At 37.8% G+C, this 25,055-nt stretch overlaps 1 protein-coding gene across 2 annotated transcripts; it reads right to left on the reverse strand.

Moving 5' to 3' along the window:
* Positions 1–767: 767 nt before the first annotated feature.
* SLC13A1 (solute carrier family 13 member 1) lies at positions 768–24,551 on the reverse strand. Of its 2 annotated transcripts, none has more exons than XM_052667783.1 (15): positions 24,401–24,551; positions 23,351–23,479; positions 22,519–22,655; positions 19,183–19,370; positions 18,573–18,630; positions 18,179–18,245; positions 17,527–17,690; positions 12,613–12,732; positions 11,296–11,394; positions 11,105–11,206; positions 4,396–4,499; positions 3,443–3,552; positions 2,624–2,785; positions 1,090–1,227; positions 768–957 (listed from the first exon to the last, which is right to left on the reverse strand). In XM_052667783.1, the coding sequence occupies exons 1-15, from the start codon at positions 24,497–24,499 to the stop codon at positions 820–822; spliced, it is 1,815 nt and encodes a 604-aa protein (XP_052523743.1). In that variant the 5' UTR covers positions 24,500–24,551; the 3' UTR covers positions 768–819. The 2 variants fall into 2 exon arrangements, with proteins under 2 accessions (XP_052523743.1, XP_052523745.1); XM_052667785.1 differs by having other exon boundaries at positions 17,527–17,687; positions 24,401–24,550.
* Positions 24,552–25,055: the final 504 nt, after the last annotated feature.

The raw sequence follows: 25,055 nt of genomic DNA on the forward strand, positions 1-25,055 counted from the left end.
TGTCTCCACTTTTAGCAGATAAATGCAATGACAATTTAGTCTGCATTCATATAGATCAACTCAGATCTATCAAGTCATGTTTATCCAGGAAAATTCTAGACAACATATACAACTACATGCTTCAGTGACCTCCTGGAAGGAGGCAGATATTAAAGATATGCTTCAGTATATATTTTCCTTCCAGATTACAAGGTGCTTGACAGATAAAGTGCTTTTTTAGTGGCTACACTGCTCTTCTCCACTTTTTTGCACGTGACTATTCTGTAAACCATATGTCCAGTTCAACCCCCAAAGTTATCTTTTTATCTTTTGTCTATGATCAACACCTTTTCAAACAGTATTTGAATCTAGAAAACAAAACCAGTATACTCTTGGACAATACCCAAATGTCACCAAAGATAGTAGTAAGGATAGATACATGAAATAATAAAATCTAAATCTCATTATTTCTCTACCCTCAGCATGGGGGCAAACTGCCAGTGTTTCCTTCATAAGATGAAGCTATAAACATTCAGACTAGCTCAACTAGACATAATTTACGATATTTAACAAGTCTAGCACTCTTCCTGATTGATTACACTCTCAGACCAGATCATCGGTCCTCTGGTCTGTGAAATACAGCATTTACAATAATGGTGGTTCTCTATTGTTGTGGTGACAAAAAGCATTTTATCTTACTCACCACACACCAGTGGAAAAGAAAAGAAAAAAAAAAGCCAAATCCCAGTTTTTTTTGTTGCTGTCATTGTTGTTTTTGTTATTGTTGGGGGTTTTTGTTTGTTTCTTTGGGCTTTTTTTTTGTTTTTTTTGTTTTTTTTTTTACAGCCCAGTGCCATTTGAAATGTTTGGTGCCCAACTTGGATAAGTATAGAGATCAAATAGAGGCACTATCCACGTCATAATTGCAAGCATAACCACAGCAACTCCGATGATGTTAATACCCAAACCAGCTTTCACCTAAAGGAGAGGGAAAAGAAAGCAAAGACTGATATCAAGACTGTGAAGAAAGTATTTTAAATAGTAAAAATCAGATAATAACATTGCAGAATGATTATCAGAACCCTTAAAGGTGTCTTGCTTAAAACTTACCATGTCCATTACAGTTAAATGACCATATGAAAATACAATGGCATTGGCTGGGTTTGCTACAGGAAGAAGAAATGCAAAGGAAGTACATAGTGTGGCTGGTATCAAAATGAAAAGTGGGTTCACATGAATGGCTTCAGCCTGCAAAAAGTAAAATAAAAGAGAGAGAAGTGCTGTCAGAGGATATATTTGTTAAATGAAATAAATACAAACGTCTCATATTAGCACAAGCAAACTGTGAACTGAGAGATTAAATAGTGAAAAATAATCCTTTTCTGGTAATTCCTTTATAAAACTATAACTGGACATGCTTCAGATGAGAAAAGGTATTTCTAACACAGGACAGTTAATGAGTTAGAGCCACAAAGATGATGAGGGGCCTGGAGTATCTCCCTATGAGGAAAGGCTGAGAGACCTAGGGCTGTTCAGCCTGGAGAAGAGAGGGGATCTTATCAGTGTTTATAAATATATAAAGGGTGGGAGTCAAGCAAATGAGGCCTGGCTCTTGTCAGTGGTGCCCAGCAACAGGACAAGAGGAAATGGGTACAAACTGGAACACAGGATGTTCCAACTGAACATGAGAAAAAAACTTATTTACTGTGAGGGTGACAGAGCACTGGCACAGGCTGCCCACAGAGGTTGTGGGGTCTTCTTCTCTTGAGATATTCAAAACTTACCTGGACACCATCCTGTATAACTTACTGGAGGGAATCTCCTTTCATTGGGGAGTTGGGCAAGATGATCTCCAGAGGTTCCTTCCTACCCCCTAGAGTTCTGTGATCCTGCAACTCTAAATTCATGCATGATTTTTCTCTAATTGCAGTTAAATCACAAAGACGAAAGACTCTTGCAAATATTTTTGAGTATAGCATGAGCATTACAAACAAAATAGTACAAGAGAAACAATTATATTGAATTGGTATATAATGGGTTGGAGAGATTCAGTGAAGAGATAATTGAATTGTCTTCTAGGAGTGGGAAAGAGGATTAATATGTGTCTAGGCTTGCCAAGAGGCAACGTTATAGACTAGAAGATGACCATGGCAAGATTTGAAGTGGAAGAACTGGGTGTTTTGATAAAAATGATGATAAAAAAAGAGAGAAGAAGAGAAGAAATGAGGAGTACATCTAAAGTACATCTATTAGCCCTCTCCTCTCTTTGATGATAGCTTGAATATTGTTAGCCATTTTTGCCAAAGATGTTGATCCTGAACTAACACTGACAGAGCCAGTCTTTTAAGTCTTTCCATTATTCTCAAATAAGAATAACAGCTTCTATTTTTGAGTGTTACACTTTTATTCTCATTTTCCTGAATTTACAGCATCTCTTGTAAAGAATCCTCAACGAGCTACTCAATGCATACTTCAACACATCAACAAAACAAAGCAACAAAAAAAACCTCACAAAACAAAATAAACAAACAAAAAACGTGAACTATTTTATAGAGACTTCTTAGGAACTGATTCTTTGAGCAGCTACATTATTACATGGATGATAAAGCACATTCTGGTCAAAAACATCCTCTATTATACTCACCAAAGGAGACAGTATGGGCAAAAATATTGTAATGGTGGCTGGATTGCTGGCCACTTCCGTCACTGAAGTGACAATAAGACATGATATCAGGATAACCAGCCACAGGGGTAATGATCCAAGAGGTGTCAATTTATTTGCTACCCAGGCAGAAAGTTTTGAAACCTGCACAAGGAATATGACGAATATGACAGTGTTTGTTTTATAAAACAATAAACAGAAAATTATAGTTAAAATGTATATAACAAGAATTTACTCATCTATTAATTGTGATGTATTTGTATAAAAGAGAAAAAAAGCTAAAATTTTTCCCAGGTTCCTACCATATGTTTTTAAGTATTTTTTTTTTTTTTTAAATCACTGTTGTTGTGTAAATACTCAAGCAAACTACTTCCCATTTATTTATACTTGCACCTTTGAGAAGATTAGAAGAGATGTACTCAGAAAATTTGTGATGTGCACACTCTGGGCTTCATAACCAGAGCCTGGGAAGAAATCTGCTTGATTTACTGGAAAAGGCAGCAGTGCTCCACATAGGAATGACCTCAGAAAACTCTGGACGACTCCTACCACCATCAGGATTTAATTTAAGCAAATAATAAATAGTAATCATCACTGCATGTAGTGTTTGAAGACAAAGAACACTTTTCTTTATTTTTAACTCTGCTTTCTGAACATCTTGCATATTCGCAATTATCCTGTTCAGTATCACTTCTGAACAGTTTGCTAAAATAAGCCTATAATCTTGAATCCACGGCATGACTGAATTCCTTCTGATGTGGGTCATGCTAATTGCTCAGTATCATCTATAAATTGCATTACCTCACAGCCGTCTGCCAATGCAAACCCGCCACCAACAAGAATAGCAATTTCCCAGGGCATGCATGACTGAAATTCCTTCCAAGTGATCAGTGGAGTGTAACCAAAAGCAGCTAGAAAAAAAAACAAAACAAAACAAAAAAACCCAACATTTAAAAACATCTTGAAAAATGTCTTGAAATAATTTCTCTGAAGAAATATTCTGAGATAAGAATATTCTCTTGGGAAATATTCTGAGGCAAACTCTAATTATTGTAACCTGAAGAAAATCTTTAAGAAGAAAAACAGATACCTCCTGGTACCTGCTCTAAACTATCTCAGCTTGACAATGACAATTAGAACAGTTTCTACCAGTAGCATTGGCACTTCTACCTGGAAGACAGCTACGGGATATCAATAAGATTAACTTATTTAATAACATTGTACTGTTCAGATTACTGAGCAAACTCTCTTTCATTTAGTCTCATTTAGGGTCTGACCTTACTTTCTCCAGGTTTCATTGATGTCAGTATTAGAACTGAATGCATAAAGAGAACAATCCAGAAGTACACCTTAATGGAAGTAAGTTCTACTTAAGGGGATAAAAATAGGAACTGACTAATTTTCCATTTTGAATTCCATAGGGTATATAAAATAAGCATAACACTTTCAAAATAAATCCAGCCCTGCCCTGTGTAGCCCTATTCAAAGCTTATAGCAGTCAATGGAAAACTGGTTTCCACTGGACTTGGAGATGTGTAGGCAGCAGGATGCTGTGCAGCACCAGCTCTTGCTGCTCACATTGCCTGAGAGTTGCTTCAGGCTTCTTCTAGGACAGGGATGCTTTACAACTCAGTAAGGCATTATTCTGCATTGAAGCTGTAACATTAGTATTTAAGAACATTCCTTGACAGAATGCAATTAATTACATTTATGGTTACCTTGTGTAACAGAATCCATGTCAAAATATACTTAACTGCTTTCACCATTCGAAGTCTTAGTCAATGTTTTTGCTGGAATAACAAAGAACAGGAGGCCAATCACCAAGGCAGTTGTTGAATCCGTAGCATAGCCTTTATATCTAAGTTAACAAGAGTAACACAAGAAAAAGACATGTAAGTAGATATAGCCAGGACAATAGTCTGTTATTGCGTGTTCGTGCCCAGGTGCAGGCAGTGGGCCTGCAAGGGTCTATCTGAGGAGAGGGTGAGGTTACCCCATGCCAGACACATGGGTCCAGCAACCAAAATGGTGGCAGCTCTGTGAAAGTAGATTTAAGGAAGGGCAAAGCACCTCAGAGAGTGAGATGTGAAGGAAAAAAAAAAGGTGTGAGATGCAGCCCTGTGAAAATCAAGGTCAGAAAAGGAGGAGGTGCTGCAGGTGCTGCAGCACAGATTCCCCTGCAACCCATGAAGAAAAGCACGGTGGAGCAGAGGAAAAAAATGTGAGGAAAGATGAGCAAAAAGGAGCTCTTATGGACTTACTACAACCCCATTTCCCCTTCCCCTGTGCCATTCAGAGTGGGAGGTAATGTCAGGGATGAAAGAGTAAATTTGAGCCTTGGGAAAGGGAAGGAGGAAAGTGTTTTAAGTTGTCATTGTTTCTCATTATCCAAATCTGTTTTAATTTGTAGTAGTAAATTACATTATTTTTCTCTCATCTTGAGTCTATTATACCCATGGTGGTAACTGATAAGGGGTATCCTTGTCATTATCAGCACTCATGAGCTCTTCCATGGCATTTTCTCCCCCTCTCTTGTTGAGGAGAGAGGCTGAGAGAGCAGCCAAGTGGGTATCTGCAAGCAGGTCAAAGTCAACCCACTACATCCACAGAATTATCATGTCAGACCTCTAAATTATTCTGTGTCCTGAGGAAATGTGTTTTACTTTGTCATACAGAAATAAGCTGAAGGAGAGAAGTGTTTGGAAATAGCTGGTGTTCAAACTCATTTTCATAGCTCAATGGTAAATTAAATAATTTTAATATGCTTCTGTAGTAGATCCAGTCCAATAGGCCCGGAGCACAGTGTCTACCCATGGAGGATGATGTTCCTGTAGCTAAGAAAAGACAGCAGAGCTGTATCATCATCCTCCCTTGTCTGTCACCTCTGGGGTCTTAGACACAAGCTCCATATTTACTGTGACAATTTCCTGTGGATGAAAACTCATTGCACCAGTTCTTACATTGGTACAATTTCCTTCAAACTTGCACAGAGTAGCCGCAAGATCAGGCAAAGTGAAGAGCTGCCATCTAGGGCTGTTTTAGCACCGCCATCTGATTCTGTTACAAATTGATAGATGGTAACAAATCCCATCTTATTCAGTCAAGATAGTCATTCAATAAAGTACAAACTTTGCTGAAGAAAGCTAAACCCAATGCTTTTTAAGTTCTATATTTTTATACACTTTCTGTAAATTATTACTTTTCCAGAACCAGTGCATTTGTCCTCTTAGTCTCATATCGTACACCTTCTTGCACATGCAGCTGTAATAGGTATAAGCATAGCTTCCCAGAAGATTTCAGGCTTTTCATTGAGTAGAAAAGATCATCCCCTATTACAGGTTACAAATGTATAATCTAATAGTTCCTTTTGCTTCAACTGTGTTAGGGGAGATTCACAGAACCTTAATGTGCATCGCACACTGACTCAGTGTGGTGAGGCACCAGCAAAGGCTGCCCAGAGAAGCTGCTGATGCCCCATTCCCAGAGGTGCTGAAGGGTGGCACCCACAGCAGGGGGGTTGGAACTGAATGGTCTTTGAGATGCCTTCCAACCCAAGCCATTCTATGATTCTGTGAGTATATGAGATCACAGCCAGTATGGCTTTAGATAAAACTGTCTCAAACAGTAACTGCCACGAAAGGTGAAGTGGCTCTCTAATATATTTTGTCTCCTGTTTTCTATTGTCTGCTAGCACTGAGCATGCTTTTAAGAAAAACAATGCATTATTTTGTAATGGTATCTTAAGGCAGAGGGTTCTGCTGTTATGACACCTTTCGCCTAGGTCCAGGTGCACGGGGGCTAAATAGCAGGAAATTCTTCTTCTGGCATCCTATCCTGCATTCTTTGTTGGACTTATGAAAGAAAATAGATTTAGACATAGACACAAATCATGCTGCTACATTCTCCTTTGCAGCTTTATTCTCTCTGCATAGTTCCGTTACTCATAAAATCACAGAACAGCTGAGGGAAAGAACCTCTGGGTCCATCTGCTACAACCCCTTCTCCAGCAGGGACACCCAGAGCTGGGTACCCAGATCCATGTGCAGGTACATTTTGAAGGTAGTAGGCTTCACAACAACTCTGGGCAACCTATGCCTTAGTCACTTATTCTCACTGTTTACATTGTTTTCTAATGTCCAGACACTTCTGTGTTTCACTTTGTGCCTACTGTCTCTAGCCCTGTTGGTCAGTATCACTGGAAAAAGCCTGGCCCCATCCTCTTTGCACTTGCACTTCAGATCGTATCATAGAATCATAGAATGGCCTTGGGTGAAAAAGACTTCAAAGATCATCTAATTTCAACCCCTCTGTAGTGATGAGCATCACCAACCACTATACCAGGCTGCCCAGAACATATTATGCATTGATAAGATCCCACGGAGCCTTCACAGCTTTCTCAGATCTTTACCAAAGAAAAACTGATTCAGTCTCTCTGTATTTGTGCCCTTTGCTGGACTCTGTCTAGTAGCTCGACTTCTGTCTTGTACTGAGAGGCCCAGAACTGGACCCAGTGCTCCAGGGTTGGCCTCACCAATAGAGGACAAGGATCACCTCCCTCAGTCTCTGACAATACCTTGCCCAATGCAGCCCAAAATACTACTGGCCTTTGCAAGGACCCCCGGGCCCTTTTCTGCTGAACCACCTTCCAGCTGGGCGTCCCCCAGCATATATTGATGTATGGGGTCATTTCTCCTCACAAGCAGGACTTTGCCTGCTCCTTGTGCAATTTTGTTCACAAAAATTAATTTTTCCTCATGCCACACCATTCTGAGAAAGCCTGCTTGGGACACAAACACAATATCCTAACCTTCAATCTTACTTTTTATGGAGATACACGTGACAGCAGACAGCAATTCTTCTGTGGTAATTGAATTTTGAGGTAAACATTTTTCAAAGTCCATTTTTTCCAAGATGTAAAAGAACTGCATATACAACATCTACCTGCTTGTAAAACCACAAATCTGATTGCCCTATGAGTGAAAAGTCCACTGGTTAGTGAAAATTCAATGTTACTCTAACTGATATCATTGTAGAAAAAAGACTATTGGCGAAAGTACATAGCGGCCTTGTCTTAGCAGAGAAGACAAGAATAAACCCTAGAAAATTGTATATACCCACAGGCACTAACGTGAGGAAGAGTGAAGGAAGTCCAACTTGTGTGCATCAGGTGCAGCCCACTGTTGCAATTTTTATTTCTGACGAGGTTTTTAAAGTGATAGCCAAGGGCCAACTTGAAATTCATCTAATTGAAGCCAGTATCCCACAGCCTGGAATCATGCCAGGACACAGTTGGAAACTGCTGTAGCAGAAGTAATGTGTGACCCTTGGCTGTCAACAGATGGAGAGAAAACAGGTATTTTTACCCTGCACTTCCCTCTGTAATATTCTAAACATTGATTAAATCATCCTGGTATCTTCCTAAAGGAAGATAGGGAGGTAACTGGGGCTCTGGGCACAGCAATGTCTTTGATAGACTTACAAAATTTCCATGAGAAAAATTAATTTATAAATGTAACATAAGTTGGAAAAGCATTGACATAGTATGGCCAACAATGCTTCTTAAAAATGAGCTCTACTCAGTACTGATATAGCATAATCATGGATCAGAAAAGCCTTATGTTTCAAAAGCTAGACCTTAAAAATGGAGATGATAACGTCATTAAATATCAATCTTTCTGCTGGGTTCAAAGAAATCTGTATTTCGAAGGGGTATTCACTGACTTGTGAGGATGAACAGAAGGGGCTGAGAACATGGGTGATAGGATTGGAGTGAATTTGTTCCTTAAAGCAAAACTTAGAGCATTCCACGTAGTTTGTAAAAAAAACTTGTAATGTGACATAATTAAACCAGGTAAGTATATCCCTAAAGTACCTATCAGAAGTTTTTAATCTAGCAGAGAAAGACAAGAACAGATGGCTGGAAGCTATATTGAGACATAAAACAAGGTGTAAATTTGTCTTGTTTATTTTGGCAACAGAGATGATTATCCACAAGACCAAACTCAAAGAAAGCAGTAAACTCCACAATATGAGGAACCTGTATTTTTCCACCTGGAAATCAAGCCTGGTTGCTTTCTGGGAATTCATTTTCTAATAAAATAAATCTCTACCAGGCTTGACACACAGAACAATATAGCTGCTTCTGATCTTCAGCATGCTATTACACATGCTATTAGGTGAGGTGACAGTACTCTTTGGTTCAAGACCCTGGGAGTGTGGTGGATACTACCTATGTCCCATTGGCCTAGAGGGTATTTTAGCTCTGACATTTCAGCTTTGTTCCTCCAGTCTAATAAACAATCTCATAATAAGGCCAAAGCTCATCTCTGCAGGTGACAGAATTTCCCTGAGACAGGCTCTAGACTGGAATAAAATCCTGTGTATAATCCTGTAATAAATCCTGTAATAAACATAAAGGAAGAAAACACTTCGTTACAATTGCTTTCTTTAGCATGTAATTAAGGAAGTTGTGCACATGCTTGTCACTATACTAAAATCCAGAAGTTTTTTGTGTTGAGGCATTAGTGAACAAATGCGTGAGATATGTAAGCCACAGCTCTTGCACTGTAGAAGCCCCTTGGGCATTACAGAGATGAGTGCTGACTCTGCAAGGCCCTAATCCATTGATATAGGTCTTTTGCCTCTTTTTTGCTTTGTTGAAACATGACGGCTCACTCTAACTAGACTTTTGTTGGCTCTCTGTATCCTAACCGGGAAGTTGTCAGTTGATCAGAAAAGTAAAATCATAAATTCCAGATATGATGCCTAGTAATGCAAAAGATTGGTAATTTAAAGCTATCTAGAAATAGGAAAAGCCTGAATAGTAAGAAATAATTCTTTTTTTTTCCCCTCTTAAATGTTTTGTTAGAGATTAACACAGGTCTTGTTTCTCCTCAGATTACTTCACAGAAATCATAAGATGATTCATCCTTATGTGACTTGGCATGTACTTGCATTCTCTCTCAAGGAAAACATTAGAGGCACCCACAAAGTAACATGCCCATGCAGTAACCACACTTATTATACATATGTTCAGCTTTTTCCCTTTCAGCGAACAGAGGTAAACAGACAACTTCAAATAGGGAAAGCGTAGATCTCTGGACTGGAATAATCCATTTGAGTAATAAGGCCCAAACCTGAGAGGTTGTTTACAAGGTCGGTTTTTCAGTATCAGGAGTATTTCACTAAATGGTGCTCAACGAGCACTGAATGTTAATGTGAAGCAGAAAGGGAGGCAAAGCCAGTCTGACTGCCTAGCTGACAGATTGCTTGATTAGGTCAACACTAAAAACCCTTTAAGAACACTGTGATTCATTTGGGACACTGATCATCAGTTCTATTGTCGTGGTGCTGATATGATGGAAAACCTGTTCCTTTGTAAATCTGGGCGTAACTAAAAAGTAAATCATTTTAAAACAATCTTAGTTTTTACACACTTCTTAATGCTATTTTTACACTAAGATATTTTTTCACTTCATTTTAAATATTCAAAGGGCTATAATTATTCCTTGTAATAAGAGAGAGATCCTGAATAATAGGAGAATACTTGAAGAGAGAAGGAATGATGGACACATGTGCACATGTCATTTGTGGTGGAGACAAAGAAACACAAAATGGAAGATTACCATCCAAGTCTGATTCTGGCCTTTGACTCAGTAATAAATGCTGACTCTGTAAGGCCCTGAACAGCACAAAGTCCTGCTCCTCCCAGGCCTCCAACTACTTTCCACTACTCTAGAGCAAAATTCAGACCTTTGTAAAAAAAGGACAAAACCAAAATTGCAGTAATTACAGCAAGAGATCAGGAACTATTACAGTCATCACAGCATTACAGATTTATGTAAGACCAAGCAATTTCTTAGAGGAAAAAAAATGTCTAAGTGATCCTGAGAAAGGGACAGCATAAACAAGCTGCAGCAGAGGGAAAAAGAGAAACGTAATAGCTCCTAAATAGCTCCTGCTTTTTGGCAATTATTTAACTGTGACTTTTCACAAGTTATGTATGAACAAACAGAAATTTATATTAATAGCTAGAGAGCTATCAAAATAGAGGATGTTTGCCTGTACTCACAGAAGTTGGACTGCCAGTAACAGCAGTAGATCAAAAAATCCTAACCAAAGGTAATGTTCTTGTAACTGTAGATTTGATGAGGAAATAGGAAACAGTAACATCAGTCATTATGCCTTCTTCATCACCAGATCAAGTCTAAAGAGTAGGTATAATTACTTTTAGTAGACATTTTGTTTAATCTTGCAACGTGTTTGGGACATTTCAGATGTTGCACGCATACATCTAAGAAATCACTGGAGTTGTACCTATTTTATATATACTGCTAAGGTTTTTTAAAAATTGGAATCTTTCCAAAATATTAAAAGCCTTATTTTTAATATATTGTCAAGAAAATAAGGTATGCATTTAAAACACAGTGCTGCTCGTGTCAGTGTGTTAAAAAGATTACTTACTTTGGGAAAAGTGAAGACCAGCCTGGAAAGAAGCCTGGATCTCTGGTAAACCACAGCAAGGTCATTAAGATGAATAGGACAAATGTAACAGTTTCTGGGTAGCTATAGCAGAAAAACAATGGGTTATATATTTTCTTGAGTTCACATTTGGATTTACTTGTTCTTGTTTGCTAATTTGAAGTGTGACAAACCTCATTGGTCCAAGCTTCTTGTATTCATCCTGAATCACCTTTGCTGAAGCCTCTTCTCTGGCTGTTCTTTTCTTGCCACACTTGAACATATTTTTAAAACTGGAATGTTAATCAACAATATTGAAGGAAAAATTAACAGTGTATACAGAAGAAAAAATGTCCACTCTTTTCAGCTAGCACTTTACAAAATAAGTTTTTCACTTTACAATGCAGTTTCTCCCATTTAATTATCACATACTAAACTGAATATGCTGGAATTAATAGACAAAGTCCACTGGGAAATTGAAATAGGCAGCAATTAAATGTGTCCTGCTATTGACTAGCTCATTTGTTTATTCCTGTAACGTGTCTAGGACATTTCAGATATAGCACACAGGAAGGATGAAGCTTTAATCATGGGAACTAATTGAATCAATCAAATGCACAACATATCTATGTAATGAAATTCATCCATGATTTTGCTTTACTCTGTTTTTTGATGAAAAAGTTAGTAATGTGTGAGTAGCCTGCATACTGATCAGCAGAATAGTTGCTACAAGCTAGGTTTTCATTCTCACAGTGTTAACAAGAACACTATCAAATCTGTCAAGCAAAACGAACACATAAATGTTCAGATATGGAGTGGTAAGCTTATGATGATATTACATCTGCTTAAGAGCAGGCAATCTCAGTCTTCATCTCTTGTACCATACAGTCATCTCTTGTAGCCATGAAGCTGTGGAAGATAAGGTCCCTATCATTAACTCTGCAGGGTGTGAATGAAATCATGGAGAACAAGGCTTTGAAGAATCAGCCAGAAAGGAATAGTCCTCTACCAAACTTAAAAGCACAAGATTCCATGGGAGGAAAAAGCATTCCACCGCTATTTTGGAAACTTCCTTAATTTACATTCAGAGTTGTAGTCATTTAGCTTATAAAGCCGGTATTACTCAAGTATTCAAGTCAATCCCTGATGCCAGTGACGAGCAATGTTCTGGATGTCTTTCCCATTTTCAGGTCTTAGGCTAAAATTCATGTAATTTTCATATTCCTTAAGCTTGCATGCATGCACTACTTAATGATGATGTGTGTATGCTTGAGGGGAAAAGATATGATTTGCAATATGGACTTTTCATAGTGGGCTGAGTAGTCAAGGATCTTTAACTTAGAGAATTCTTGTTTCCGCCAGAGACTCAGCTATATTAATCAGAAATGCAAAATCACCGTTGCTGAGTTGTCTTTCTATAAGCCAGTTAAGCTTAGATACAATATTTGATCCTGGTACATGATATTTTATATCATACACTTTCAGCTTTATTGATTACAACATCTACTTACTCAAATCCAAGGAAAAGCCACTGGAGCCAGACCCAGCACAGCAGCAGAATAACAACTGCGATGGGGATAGAAAAGACAAACCAAGATCCAAAATTGATGCACTGGCAACCTGGATAACGTCTGGATTAAAGTGAAAAAGAAAAACCCAAACCACATTTAGTTCAATTTGGCAAGAAATAAAGACCTGTGAGAAGTACCAGAAAGTCCTACTGCAAGAGAGTGCTTTTGGTTGGCAGCTGCCTTTAGCATGAGGTGGCCTCTGGTGTCATCTTCCTTCACCCTCCCATTCTGTTCCTGATCATCATAACTACTACAGGACCTGGCCCTGCAGCTGTGCCACAGTTATTTAAGCATCTGATCAGCAAAAGGTCTGTGCATCTTCCTCTGATCTAGATGTGTCTCACCTGAGTTGAGGAGGCAAGGAAGAGCCACTCACAGTATTAAGGGCCTTTGAGACTGCAAAGAAACAGAACTTGAAGAAAATTTGGTCTCTGAAAGGAGACTTTTAGCACAAGCAAATATATTTGAATTAACAGGCTTTGATGAACTTAGAAGAGAGCAGTAGAGACAACATTGAGATATTTATTATTAAAGGTTCCAAAGGGGATTAAAATCTCATTAGAACAAATTTATTTCTACTACTTTCCAGGAGAGGAGGAGAATGTTGATTTGTCAGTGGATTGTTTCTCCATTTGCATTGTCTCTATGAGGCTGTCATCATCTACTGTTTACAGATGTTTATCTAACAACCAGAGATCTTCCTGCCATGTGTATTTTAAAAGAAAGTTTTCTGAAATAAATACATTTACTCTTTAAAGAGATAGATGCCAGATAGTCAAAAAGGGCAGTTAAATGAATTGTGCTTTAGTTGGCCAATTTACTCTTTGAACAGAATTTTCTCCATCTTTGAGCCCCTCCAGCTCTGCTGAGAGAGTTTTCTGCTAAAAGTAAGAAAATTCTAACCTTCTTCCTTGGTGCAAAAATTGGATGAAAGGGAAAAACAGTGTCCAGAAGGAGGCTGCAATGACCATTTCCAACTATTATCCCATCTTTTGTATTTCACGCCTTGCCAGAAGAAAAGGAATTGTGATGGCCACAGCAGTCACTGAGGTGATAGACTTATTACAAATGTTACCTCATGTGTTGCACAATTTCTTAAGACTTATCTATATTTTTATGATGTTCATGTACTTTGCAATTAATTAAAGTGGCAGTTGAGACAGAAGTGAAAGTCCTATGCACTTCTTGAGATGGATGTTCTAAATTCCAACTGTGCATAGCGCTGAGATAGTGAAACTTGAAAAGTCATTAGGCTATCACATACAATTTATTGATTACATGGCGATTTAGCTTTTATTACATAATTAGCCACATCTATTCCTGAATGTACAAATTCCAAGATAGGAAAATATTGACGTCAGCACTGCAGTGTCCTGGCATTTAATCACTTGCTAAATTTCATGATCTAATGTCCTCAATTACGTGTGATATTAACTTACAGAACAACAAGCTCTTGAAAATTTCATCCTAACAAGTTAATTTCTTTATAAAATGTTAATTTACAGTAGTCAGATTTCACAATAACTGAATATACTTAAGCATTTATAGTAATCTTGATTAAGTTATTTAATCTTCGTTTTGATAGCAAACATTCCTGGGGTAGATTGGTTAAGAAAGTATATATTACATAGCACTGGCTGGATTATCTGTTGCAGTTAGATTACAGGTCTTGCTTGAGGCAAGGATGGAGAAGACACACTGAACTCATTTCATTGTAGCATTTGCTCTTCTTCATGCACAGGAGAATGTAGTTTTCTCCTTGATGCTATATTTTCTGGTGACTATTTCCCTCTGAAACCTTCTCTCAGTCTTCCTCTGCCTCTGCTTCTAGGATCCCTGGCACCACTCTGATATGGCCCAGCTCCACACCTTCACTTGTAGCTCAGGAAAAACTGCTTTGTCGTGTAAAAGAGCTGTGAGAAAGTCTGTACAGCAATATAAGATAGATAAAACTGCAGCTATGAGCTATCTGACAGACTGCAGCAACCTGAACAACTTCACAGGAAAAACACCTCTAGGAAAAAGGATAAAATAATAAACAGCATTAAAATATGGAGTCAGAAAAAGGGACAAAAGATCTGTTCAGAAAACAATGAGGTCCAACCTATCCCATTCTCTCGGCAAATAGAAGCTTCTGGGTGTCTTGTGGAAGTGATGAGCAGATTAATGCTTAGCTGTTTAATGGACATTTTCTCAGTATCACAGTCAATATTGTGTGTCTCTATGCATGCAATTAAAGAATGAATAGAGTGACCCCATGAGCATCAGTAACAATTCTTTCTGGAAAGGGAGCCCTTATGGCATGAGTGTCCAACCTTTTGGCTTGTATGGGCCACACTGTGAAGAGGAATTATCTAGGGCTGCGTCTACAAAAGCTGCTCTGAAGGTACTGCTTCCTATTTATTTCCATGGAGACTACAACAGATACAAAGAGAACAATAACACTATCTAACAGAGCAATTTCTCAGCCACAAAATGCTCTTTTTCAGCATAGTCATCACCATCAGTTGTGCATTTTCATCATGAAAATCTGGTAAAGTGTTATAGCCAGATTTTGGACTGCAACTCTATATATTTCATTTGAAAATTGCAAGTAACGTATTTACGTCGACTGAAAATGGAGTCACAAATAAACCAAAACATTGATTATTTTTTTCAAGCTTGCAACCTATTCTCCAATTCCTTGATCAAAACCTAAAGGATGGCTGCATATTTTTCACTGTTCACAGGACTGCGTATACTCAGTGTATCAAAATCCATAAACTTGTTTGCCATCAGTTGAGTTACCGCCGCACGGCACTCTGTGCCCTGGTTTTGGCCCAGATGGAGCTGACAGCACGCCGATGTTTGGTTGGTGCTGAGCTGCTGCCATGATGAAGCAGCAGCAGAGGGTAGGCTGCAGTGTGAGCCTTGCCAGGCTGCATGCGGCCCATGGTCTGCGGTTTGGACATGCCTGCCTTATGGATTTGGTCTCACTGGCAGAGATGTTTAGCACTGCATCAACATTGCCACTGTGTGCTTCTGCAGAAATGTCTCTATAGCTTAATAGCATGTCCTAAGTAACATCAGGCTGAGAATTCTCAGAATGGGCTCCTGCTTTACACAGATATACTAGCTTCCTCTTCATCTTTTCATGTGATTAATGAAAAATGAGGGGAGGAGGGAGAACAGTGAACACTGATTATAGCCTACTTCATACTAAAATCAGGTATATAGGGAGAATATAGAATTTCCTGGTGTTTTGTCACTGCTTAGAAAATGTGAGAGCATCCTTGGTGTGTACAGCTCTCTTGCTGAATTGTCTTTCTTATGATGCTCCTTATGATCTTATGAATTATTGTCCTTATGATGCTTATGATGGGTAAAAATGGACTGCAAATGTGTCCAAGTCACATTAATGGGTCAATTCCCACTTCATTCAGGACATAAATACAATTGAGACCTCGTAGGAGAGCAGTGTGCAAGACAGTTAAATAGAAAAAATATTTGCACAGTGAGATGGTAGATACAGGTTAAGTTAAGGATAAGGCTCACTGGTTGTGTAAAGATTAAACAAAAACCTGGGGGGGTGTGACACTGGATTACACACAGTGCTCCATGTCACCCTACATTCCTAGAAGAGGATGAAGACCCAGGCAGGGAACAACAATCTGCTTATTTTTTCTTGGAGAGGTTGTTAACAGTTAAGACAAACTGGAAAAATAACAGCTGTGAGCCAGTTTGTGTCAAGTTCCCTATGGCTCTGGGCAAATGAGCAAGAGCAGTTCTTAACCCTAGTAATCTATTCTGGATTCTGCTGGGCTGGTGAGTATGAAGCCAGCTTGAACCAGAAATGATTGTATGTTTAAAAGTTTAAGTCTGAAGACTTATAATGCCACAGTCCGTTCTGTTTCTTTGCCCCCCTCACCCTGAAACAGACAATTTCCATATTGTTTCTCTTGTTGCTGTCTTCACCAGACCTTCTCATAGCACAGACAGATTTACAGACCATACTTCAGTTCTCTTTAGAAGTTTGCTGAAGCCAAATTTAATCAATTCACAGATTGGAAGAAAACCTGTCAGTGACTTGTCTTTCAGTGTTTTGCTGTCCTTAATGCAAAAATTGGGCAGAGGTTAATAACGATATTGTTGTTTCTTCCTTTTTTTTTCCCTATGTTAGAGTTGTAATGCTTCTGACAGTAAGTAGTAGAATAATAATAATAATTTTTAAAAAGCTGTTAAATGAGATCTATTGTTTTTTCAAAACATCTGGCAATTGTAATTTCAGAGTGATTTTACAGAGAAAAAGAATGTTTTAAAAAAAATGCATCTAAAACCAAGGTATCCAACTGAATCTCAAGTTTCAGATTGACTTGAAATCATTTGCTTTTTCTTAGATTGACAGACCTAAATTCCTCATTTCAGCAATGCACTGAGCATGGCCTTCTGAAAGTCTCCTAATACGTTTTGCTAAGTGGACCTGAACTTAGCTCCTGCTCTACTTAAAAATGAATAATATAAATGAATAAATATAAATGAATAATAATTCTTAGATATTGTCTGTCATACTCATGTTAAGCTAATGCCTTCATCTTTTTTGCATACAGCTATTCAAAGAGCAGAGCACCACTCAACCAAAGAATGGCCATCTTTTTTGTGCCTGTATTGGGTGATCACTTACAGGCTTTCCCAGTGTAAGTTAAATACAACTATCTCTGTAAGAAAAGTAATGAAAAGAAAGTAATAGGATAAAGTACTATGAAATCAAAGGGTAAAATTTCTAATGAATTGTAGGGGAGCCATGTGAGAGCTCAGGAAAGAATAGTTAAAATTCTGGATTAAGAAGAATACAAATAATTTAATGTAGTCTCTTACGTATTGAAGTGCTCAGCAAAAATCAAATTAGTCGATGTTCCTGTGATTGTTGTCAACCCTCCAATGGTAGCAGAATAAGCAATACATAAGCACATCACTTTGAAAATCCCACTGTGTTTGTCCTCTCTGCTTTTTCTCCCTGTTTCAGCAGGTGGTAGGTTCTGCTTAGTAAGAATATAATAATAATAATCAAGCACAAAAATAGGACTCAAAGATGTCCCAGAACAGTCTATTTCCTGGTAATATAGCCATAAGCTATGTGGTTTGGTTTGCCATTACTATAGTACTCTACTACAGTTATTCATGCAAAGAAATAGAAAGGAGAGTCAAATACTGAAGTCTTTTGCCTGATCTGCCTCACTCTTTTATGCAGGAACTTCTTTTATATGTACTTTATACTTCTTTTATATATAGCAAGTGATATATAGAGTCTGTTTACTGATTGGTTTAATCAGGCAAAATACATCTGGAGCACAAAATCACTAATGAAATGAATAAATAAATAAGCAATGTGTATGTGTATCTACACACATATATACTGTTCACATAAAATTAACTTAATCGATAGCAGTGCTATGTTAGATGGAATGAGATTTGGGTTAAAACCAATTTGTACACATTAGCAGCATAAAAATAAAGACAACTTAAGTACCTGTTCCTTTTCTTTTTCGTTTTCCTTTTCAATTGTGCACACAGTGCTCCCCATATCGTTGTCATATCTGGAAAAGCAAAGGTATTAATTGTAATAAACAGATATTCTATGATGCTTTGAAAGTAATGCTACCTATTTTATTATGTCAGCTCACAACATCAGAAGTGGATGTTGGCATACAGGCTCTTGTTCATCAGTGGTGAAAATTCAAATAATGGTGACTACATTGAAAAACAACGTTTAGTAGCTGAGAATTTGCTCTATCAAACACTGTTGCTGTGCTTTTTTGTATCTGTTGTACTTTCCAAGGAAATAAGTAGGAGACATTACTTTCAGTCTGATCAATGTACTTAGAAGAATTCTTAAAAGAGAATTTAGGAAATGAATAACCTACCCATTCACTTGTTTTCTTTTCTCTTTCCAGTCACTGTTTTCACTTTGTCCTATATTTTCTGTAAGACATTGACAGGAAAAAGAAATAAGTTCTTAAGGATACAAAACTGGAACATCTCCATCAGCTTGTCTCACTCCATGCAACTTTTTATCATCACATGAATAAATTTCAAGTTTCTACATGACTCCTATTACCCTAGAATCTCAATCTTCTAATGATGAGAAATCTTCTCCTAAATTTTAATTCATCTGTTTAGTTTAGATTTATTTATATCCAACATTATCCTCAAGTTGAAAGAGCCATTTTCTCTTGCAAACACTGAACCTCCATGTATTCATATTCTGTAGTCATAGTTTTTACCAGACTTAGTTTTACTAGTCTGGGAAAACCAAGCTCTTGTCTCCTCCTCTCCTGCTGTATTCTGCACTCGGTCCATCTGAATTCAGCTTGGTGAACGGGAGAGGGCTCCTACACAGCAATCAAAGAGATGTCTCTCAACCAAACACATAATGATGCTATTCCTTCCCTAGCCATTCAACCTCATGTTAAAAGGTGTTTTAGCATGCTGCAGAGTGAGAGTGGGCAAACAAAACCTGCCCTGCATGTCTACCGTCTAGCTCCAGTGCCAGGTTAGTGGAGCCATTGGAGCAGGACATCTCCAGCACGTCAGCTTCTGCTTCAGCTCGGGTGATCTGCTGAGCTACAGCCTCCACAATTGGCATCACCATGGCAGCAGCCGAAGTGTTGCTGAGCCACATTGACAAGAAACCACAGCTAACCATGAAGCCCAGAGAAAGCCTGGAAGAGGAGAGAAGAGTCTGTTACCGTTACAGCAACATCTCCTATCACTGCTCTGTTTACTGTAAACAGAAATCTTTTTCAACAGAAAGCTTGAGTTTAGGAAGCATTAAGCATCTTGTAATTGACCTCTGTGGAAACTGATGAATTAGAATGATTTTGATCAAATACATTTTTTTCTCTGAAACATATTTAGTAATATGAGTCAAACACATTTAAAAAAGGAAATGGAAGCAATAATGTTTATTCACAGAATGATACTCTACAAATCATCTCTGAAGAAAGATCATCATGTGTATCACAAGCTCAAATGAAAGTTAAAATGGCTAAATTAGTGCTATTAGTGCTGTATTGTACGGGCTGGCTTAAAACTCTGGGCTTATCCCTTAGGGTCAGCCCTCTGGATACCAGTACAGTTGTTGTAGGGAGAAGTATTAGCAATTTAGTAGGTGGCACTTAGTCCCAAGACAGCTATAGGGATTATTTGTGCTTCAATAAATGTTATATTAAAGAAGGAAGCAGAGGTCATTTTAAGTCTCAGTTGTCTTGGCTCAGCTTGTGCTAAATAAACTTCAAAATAAGAACTGCATTTTACTAGAGTGGCTCTAGCTTTATACAAAAAACAAAAATGAAAATAAATATTCCATGTCATATCTGGTGAAGTTTGGTTAAGTTTAAAATACAGACCACACTGTCATTTGTAATGAATCTCTTGGAGTTGTAAATGAGAGTACTTCTGACTTTTCATCCCAAAGTGTTGGCAGTGTCATTAGAATCCTGCCACGAATCACCACAGTAAGACAGCAACCAGTAGTGAGGGACTGTGGTGTCACAGCAGTTGCTGAGAAGTCTGTGCAATTTGCAAAGCTCCTTGCTAGATCAAAAACCTTCCCACAGGCTGTCTGTACAGGATTTCATACAAAAATAATGTAAGCAATGCATTATTACATAAAAACAATTTTCAAAATGCCTCTCATATCTCTCCATTTCAGCTATTAAACTTGTTTGTTCCTCATTAGGGGTACAAAAAGTTCAATACCTTTACACCCTGTCTTTTCTCTGTGCACTTTTAGTTGCTTAATGATGAAACTAGCTTCAGATCTGCAGCTGGTGGACCTAATTAACAGACTGTCAGTGATAATGTGAATCCTGCTAACTTTATTCAGCTTTCAGTTAGGTCCTCAGATTAGTTAGGTCAGGATAAGTACAGTGGGTATGAATATGATTTTAGAACAACTTGAAAAACATTTTAAAACCAAAGCAACCAAAGCATTAACTAACATCTGGTTTTGAAGACCAGATGTTAAATTTCCAATTTTTTTAATAAATTTCCAATATTTGATGGATTGATGGTCAAGCAACCATTTTGTATAACAGTGTGGTGCACACTGAAAAAGATTGAAAAATAACAAAATACATCTTAACCTGTTAACCCACATTTTTTCCAGATTAGTCTTCCTGAGAGTTTATAAAAGATATTCTGCACAAAACCTTAGATAATAACTTCACTGATGCTCAACTCTGCTGTACAATGCACAACCAGTGTTCTAGTGCTAATCCCCATAGGGTTGCAGAAGTGTATTACCTGTTAATCTGCTGACCAGATAGCATAGCTCACATGATGAGAAGCCTTCAGGGACTCCTGCTGCCCTACACCCAATACCTCCAAGCATCCTCCATATCCTCTGCTATAGAAGCCTCCTGCAATGACATCTCCATCCTGGGCTGGATGCACCAGTGAGCACAGGCTGGGTGGGGGTTCTTTCTTGTGGCAGTGCAAAAAGAACAGCATGCAGCACTTTGCATGGGCACACTGCTAACAAGCAACAGATGCCAAGAGACAGGAAGATCCTCTCCTTTAGCAATTGCCTTATCATGATCTTTATCATAATTAGGAAAACTGAGATAGGAAGGATGCTGCTTTCTCAGAGCTACAAAATGGAACTGCTGCAGGTTTCCTCAGCAGCTGGATACAGATTTCAGTGTCCACATCAAGATCATTAGCAGTGCTCAGCACACCATCTACTTGTGTTCCCCTTTTCAAGATTTGAACCGAAAGATGGGAATTTAGAATTGATCAAAAAGAGTGTAAAGTAATTAATCCGGAATAGCTCAAGAACAGAACTACTGTCATACAATTGAATAAGAATGTAAAAATCATTGAGAGAAAAAGCAACGAAACAAAATACAAAGCTAGTAGCTGTCAAAAATGTTGGAAAAATCAAAATACATGTGATAGTTAAAATTAGGAGAGACTAAGTCACAATGGAATAGAAATACTCCAGTATATCTAAGAAGAGTTATTACATCACCCAAGAGGCACTTCATGTCTTAGACCGAGCTTTCTACTTTTCTAACTTTTTACTTCCCATTACTTTCTGTTTCCTGACAAGGATCATAAGCATTGTTTGCTCTGGAAAGCCATCTTTGCTCTACAGATCTTCTCCAAAGCCTCACTGATGTGCTGCCAGATGAGTCAGGGTGCCTAACACTTTCCTGGGTGCTTGTAAAGCAAGAAAAGTTTTTAACACACATATATGCTGATAGCAAGTCAGTAGAGTGTGTAATTTCATTTCCCTCATCACCTCATCCAGCAAAGGAAGTTCTGTTCCTTTGATATTGCCTTCACAAGTAGACAAAAACAAAACAAAACAAAAGCAAGAACAAAAAACCATAGAGACATTGCATTGGGTGTATTTTTCATTTGCCACCTTGACTTCCATGATTTTTTTTTTTCATTTCTTGAATGATTTTTGTGTATTTGTGAAGCTTCCAGAATTTTGCAAACAGTTCTTAAATATAGATGAATAATAATCAGAGCAGAGATTTTTGGTTGTAGGCATCAGGTATGCACAAACCATCATTAAGACACAGAACCCTTACATTATTCACAGACTCATCAGACTTTTGTTCAGAAAGATGCTTATAACAAACAAAATCACTATAGGGAACTTTCATGTTGCAATTAGTATTTCAGTGAAATAATAAAAATGTCACCTACAAATTAATCATATCATTTCAAATATCTACATTGTTTCAGTAGAAAGGAGAGGCTGGATTACCACTGTAGAATGAACAGTATGCAATTATTTCTGGAATTCATAGCTTTCAACAAGGATTGTCCTCCAGGACACTGCTTAGCACGTACCATGCAGGGTTCACACCCACCAACATCACCATTTTTAAAGCCACTCTTTTGTGGAAATTCCATTTCTCTATTGATGTTGCCAAACAAATTACTCCCATCAGCAATAGATGAAAGTCTTTAAAATAAGCAGATGCCACCTGAAATAAAATTAAAAAAAAAAATTATTTGTAAATTAAATGATGAACTTCTAGTCATCATCACCATCATCACCTTCTTAGTATTTGTTATTACCATTTCAATACAGACTGACATTGAAATGCGTGTGGGAATAAGGATTACTGGTTAAACTTGGTTAGATTTCATTAAATCTCTTAATTTCATTTAATCTAAATAATGGTGTGTTAAGTTGCATAGTGTTAAAGCCTAATGAAAAGCAAGACTTGTGCTAAACATCCTAAGATTGTCAGCCACATCTAACATACAATCCAGCCAATGAAGTGCTGCCAATCCAACAGATAAAAGAACAGTTTTAAACGTAGAAATTTACAATAAGATCATCTGTGGTGTCATCTCTTTGACATGAAGATGGATACTCAGCATTTTGAACTTGGAGTCTTTATTGTATCCTATCACTTCTGTAGCATTAAAGATATTTTTTACTTCTATCTAGCATTTTCTTACTGACTGGCATCTAAGTACTGAATAACAATCTAGAAAAAAATATTAAAACCAAAGATGAACAAGTCCTGAGGACAAAGTATGTGAGCTTGAGGTAGGCATATTGAGACTGGCACTTATCAAATCCATGGATGAACCCTTCAGATTCTTTCTCCAGACATTTTGACATTGAAATATTTAGTATTACAGGGGAAAAAAAAAAAAAAAAGGTTACCTCCTTGGATCCCATTATACCAAACAATGGGAACATAAAGGCAGGGAGTAAAGCTGAAACAGCCAGAGGCAAAGCTTCTGTGAGCCAAAAGATGGCAACTACAAACAGTGTGTATGCACATTCTGCTTCCTAGAACACAAAAAGCACTGATAAGAGCAAGTTCACGCAGGAAAAAAATCACAACTGCACTAAGTCTGGCTATGTCAGCTGAAAGGTTACCTAGACGTGTAACGTGTAACGGGTGTGACTTAAGGGAGTTGGATTCAGGGTACATTCTTGCTATTGGTAATCTTGCTAAGGTATGAAACTGTATGTAATTAGTTTTAAAGAATGTCTTCAGCGATGGTAAAATTACTTAAATTCCACCTCTTATGAAAGAGCAGAAAGACAGCTGCTTTTTCCTTCTTTTCCTTCAAGCCTATTTAACCATGTAGGTAACTCTGGAGTCTTCTCTGACAATTAAAGTTGCATACAGAACGCCACATTTAAACCTCTTGGAGTATTTGCAGTCAATAATAGGTCAAATTTCGGCTCCACTGTAATCAATGAGATTTTGTCATCAGTATCTATGATGTGAGGATAGCATCTAATATGAAAATCAGAGAAAATCTCTCAAGTCATTCATTCCCGTCATTTGCTATCATAAAACTTGATGAACTTAACAAAATACATAATCAAATGAAAAGGTAATTGCATCTGTCAATTCAAGTCCACTGTCAAACATACAGAACTGTTTAAAAGTGGCCAAAACCTAAGGGTGAGGACAGGATTGTCCAGGGAGTCTAGGTGATGTTAAATAAGAAAAGCATTTCCTAAACAAGAAAAAAAATTCAGAACTTCATACAACCAGTATGGAGTCTTAGAATAAACCTGTTGCCTTCTGTGTATTTCCATGAAAACACTCTGAGCTGACCAAAGAAACAAACAAACAAAACAAAACAAAACAAGAAGTCCACAATGAAAACACAATGAAGTAATTCTGAAAAGATCTGAGAATCTCAGGTTTACACAGCAGTGCAAAATAATTACCTCTCACAGCAGGTCACTTACTTTGGTTTTGATGATAAGTGGGAGAGGAAGTAAAAGCAGTGGGGTGAGGACAATGAGCAGAAACCTTCGGTAGATCAGGAGGTATTTAAGAATCTTCATGGCTGATGGCTGGTGCTGAACTTTCCTGAAGAAACTGCTGAAAAGATAGGTCTGACTTTAAATAACTAACTCTGATTAATATTTTTCCAAACTATCACCTTTAGCCATTGCTAAAGTGGACCAGTAAAACAAGTTAAAATTAAATCTTGCTCTTGATGGTCTTAGTGACTTTATTAACAGTAGGTTGATAAGATAAGTGTTCATCATAAACCAAGGCTATTTGCCTCTCTCCTCATGACTTTCTCCCTGTGCCCTTCCTCATAACAAGTCTATGTAGTTGGAACCGGACTTAGGCAACTATATAGCCAAATATTTCAGGTGTTCTCAGAGTCAATGCTGGCTTCTTTGGGAAATCAAACCCCTAATGTATATAGAACATGTGCTCAGGAGCAATTGTGTCATGATGTGGAAATTTATATAAGATAATTTTGCTGGACAGAATTAAGAATATTCATCTCCATGTTTGGATGTTTTCAGAACTTGAAACAAGGTCCTAAGCATCCTGACCTCACTTTGAACTTGGTTTTGCTTTGAAAAAATGCTTGGACTGTACAAG

The sequence above is a fragment of the Tympanuchus pallidicinctus genome, unplaced genomic scaffold (assembly GCF_026119805.1).
Source record: "Tympanuchus pallidicinctus isolate F22 unplaced genomic scaffold, pur_lepc_1.0 scaffold8, whole genome shotgun sequence".
NCBI classification, from domain to species: Eukaryota; Metazoa; Chordata; class Aves; order Galliformes; family Phasianidae; genus Tympanuchus; species Tympanuchus pallidicinctus.

Bases quoted from the DNA above. Each gene is read 5' to 3' on its own strand.
- SLC13A1 (XM_052667783.1), bottom strand. From the start codon at position 24,499: ATGAAGATTCTTAAATACCTCCTGATCTACCGAAGGTTTCTGCTCATT. The intron at 23,480-24,400 runs GTAAGTGACCTG...TTTGTGTTCTAG, and splicing joins CACTTATCATCAAAACCAAA to GAAGCAGAATGTGCATACAC. The intron at 22,656-23,350 runs GTAACCTTTTTT...ATTTTATTTCAG, and splicing joins GTATAATGGGATCCAAGGAG to GTGGCATCTGCTTATTTTAA.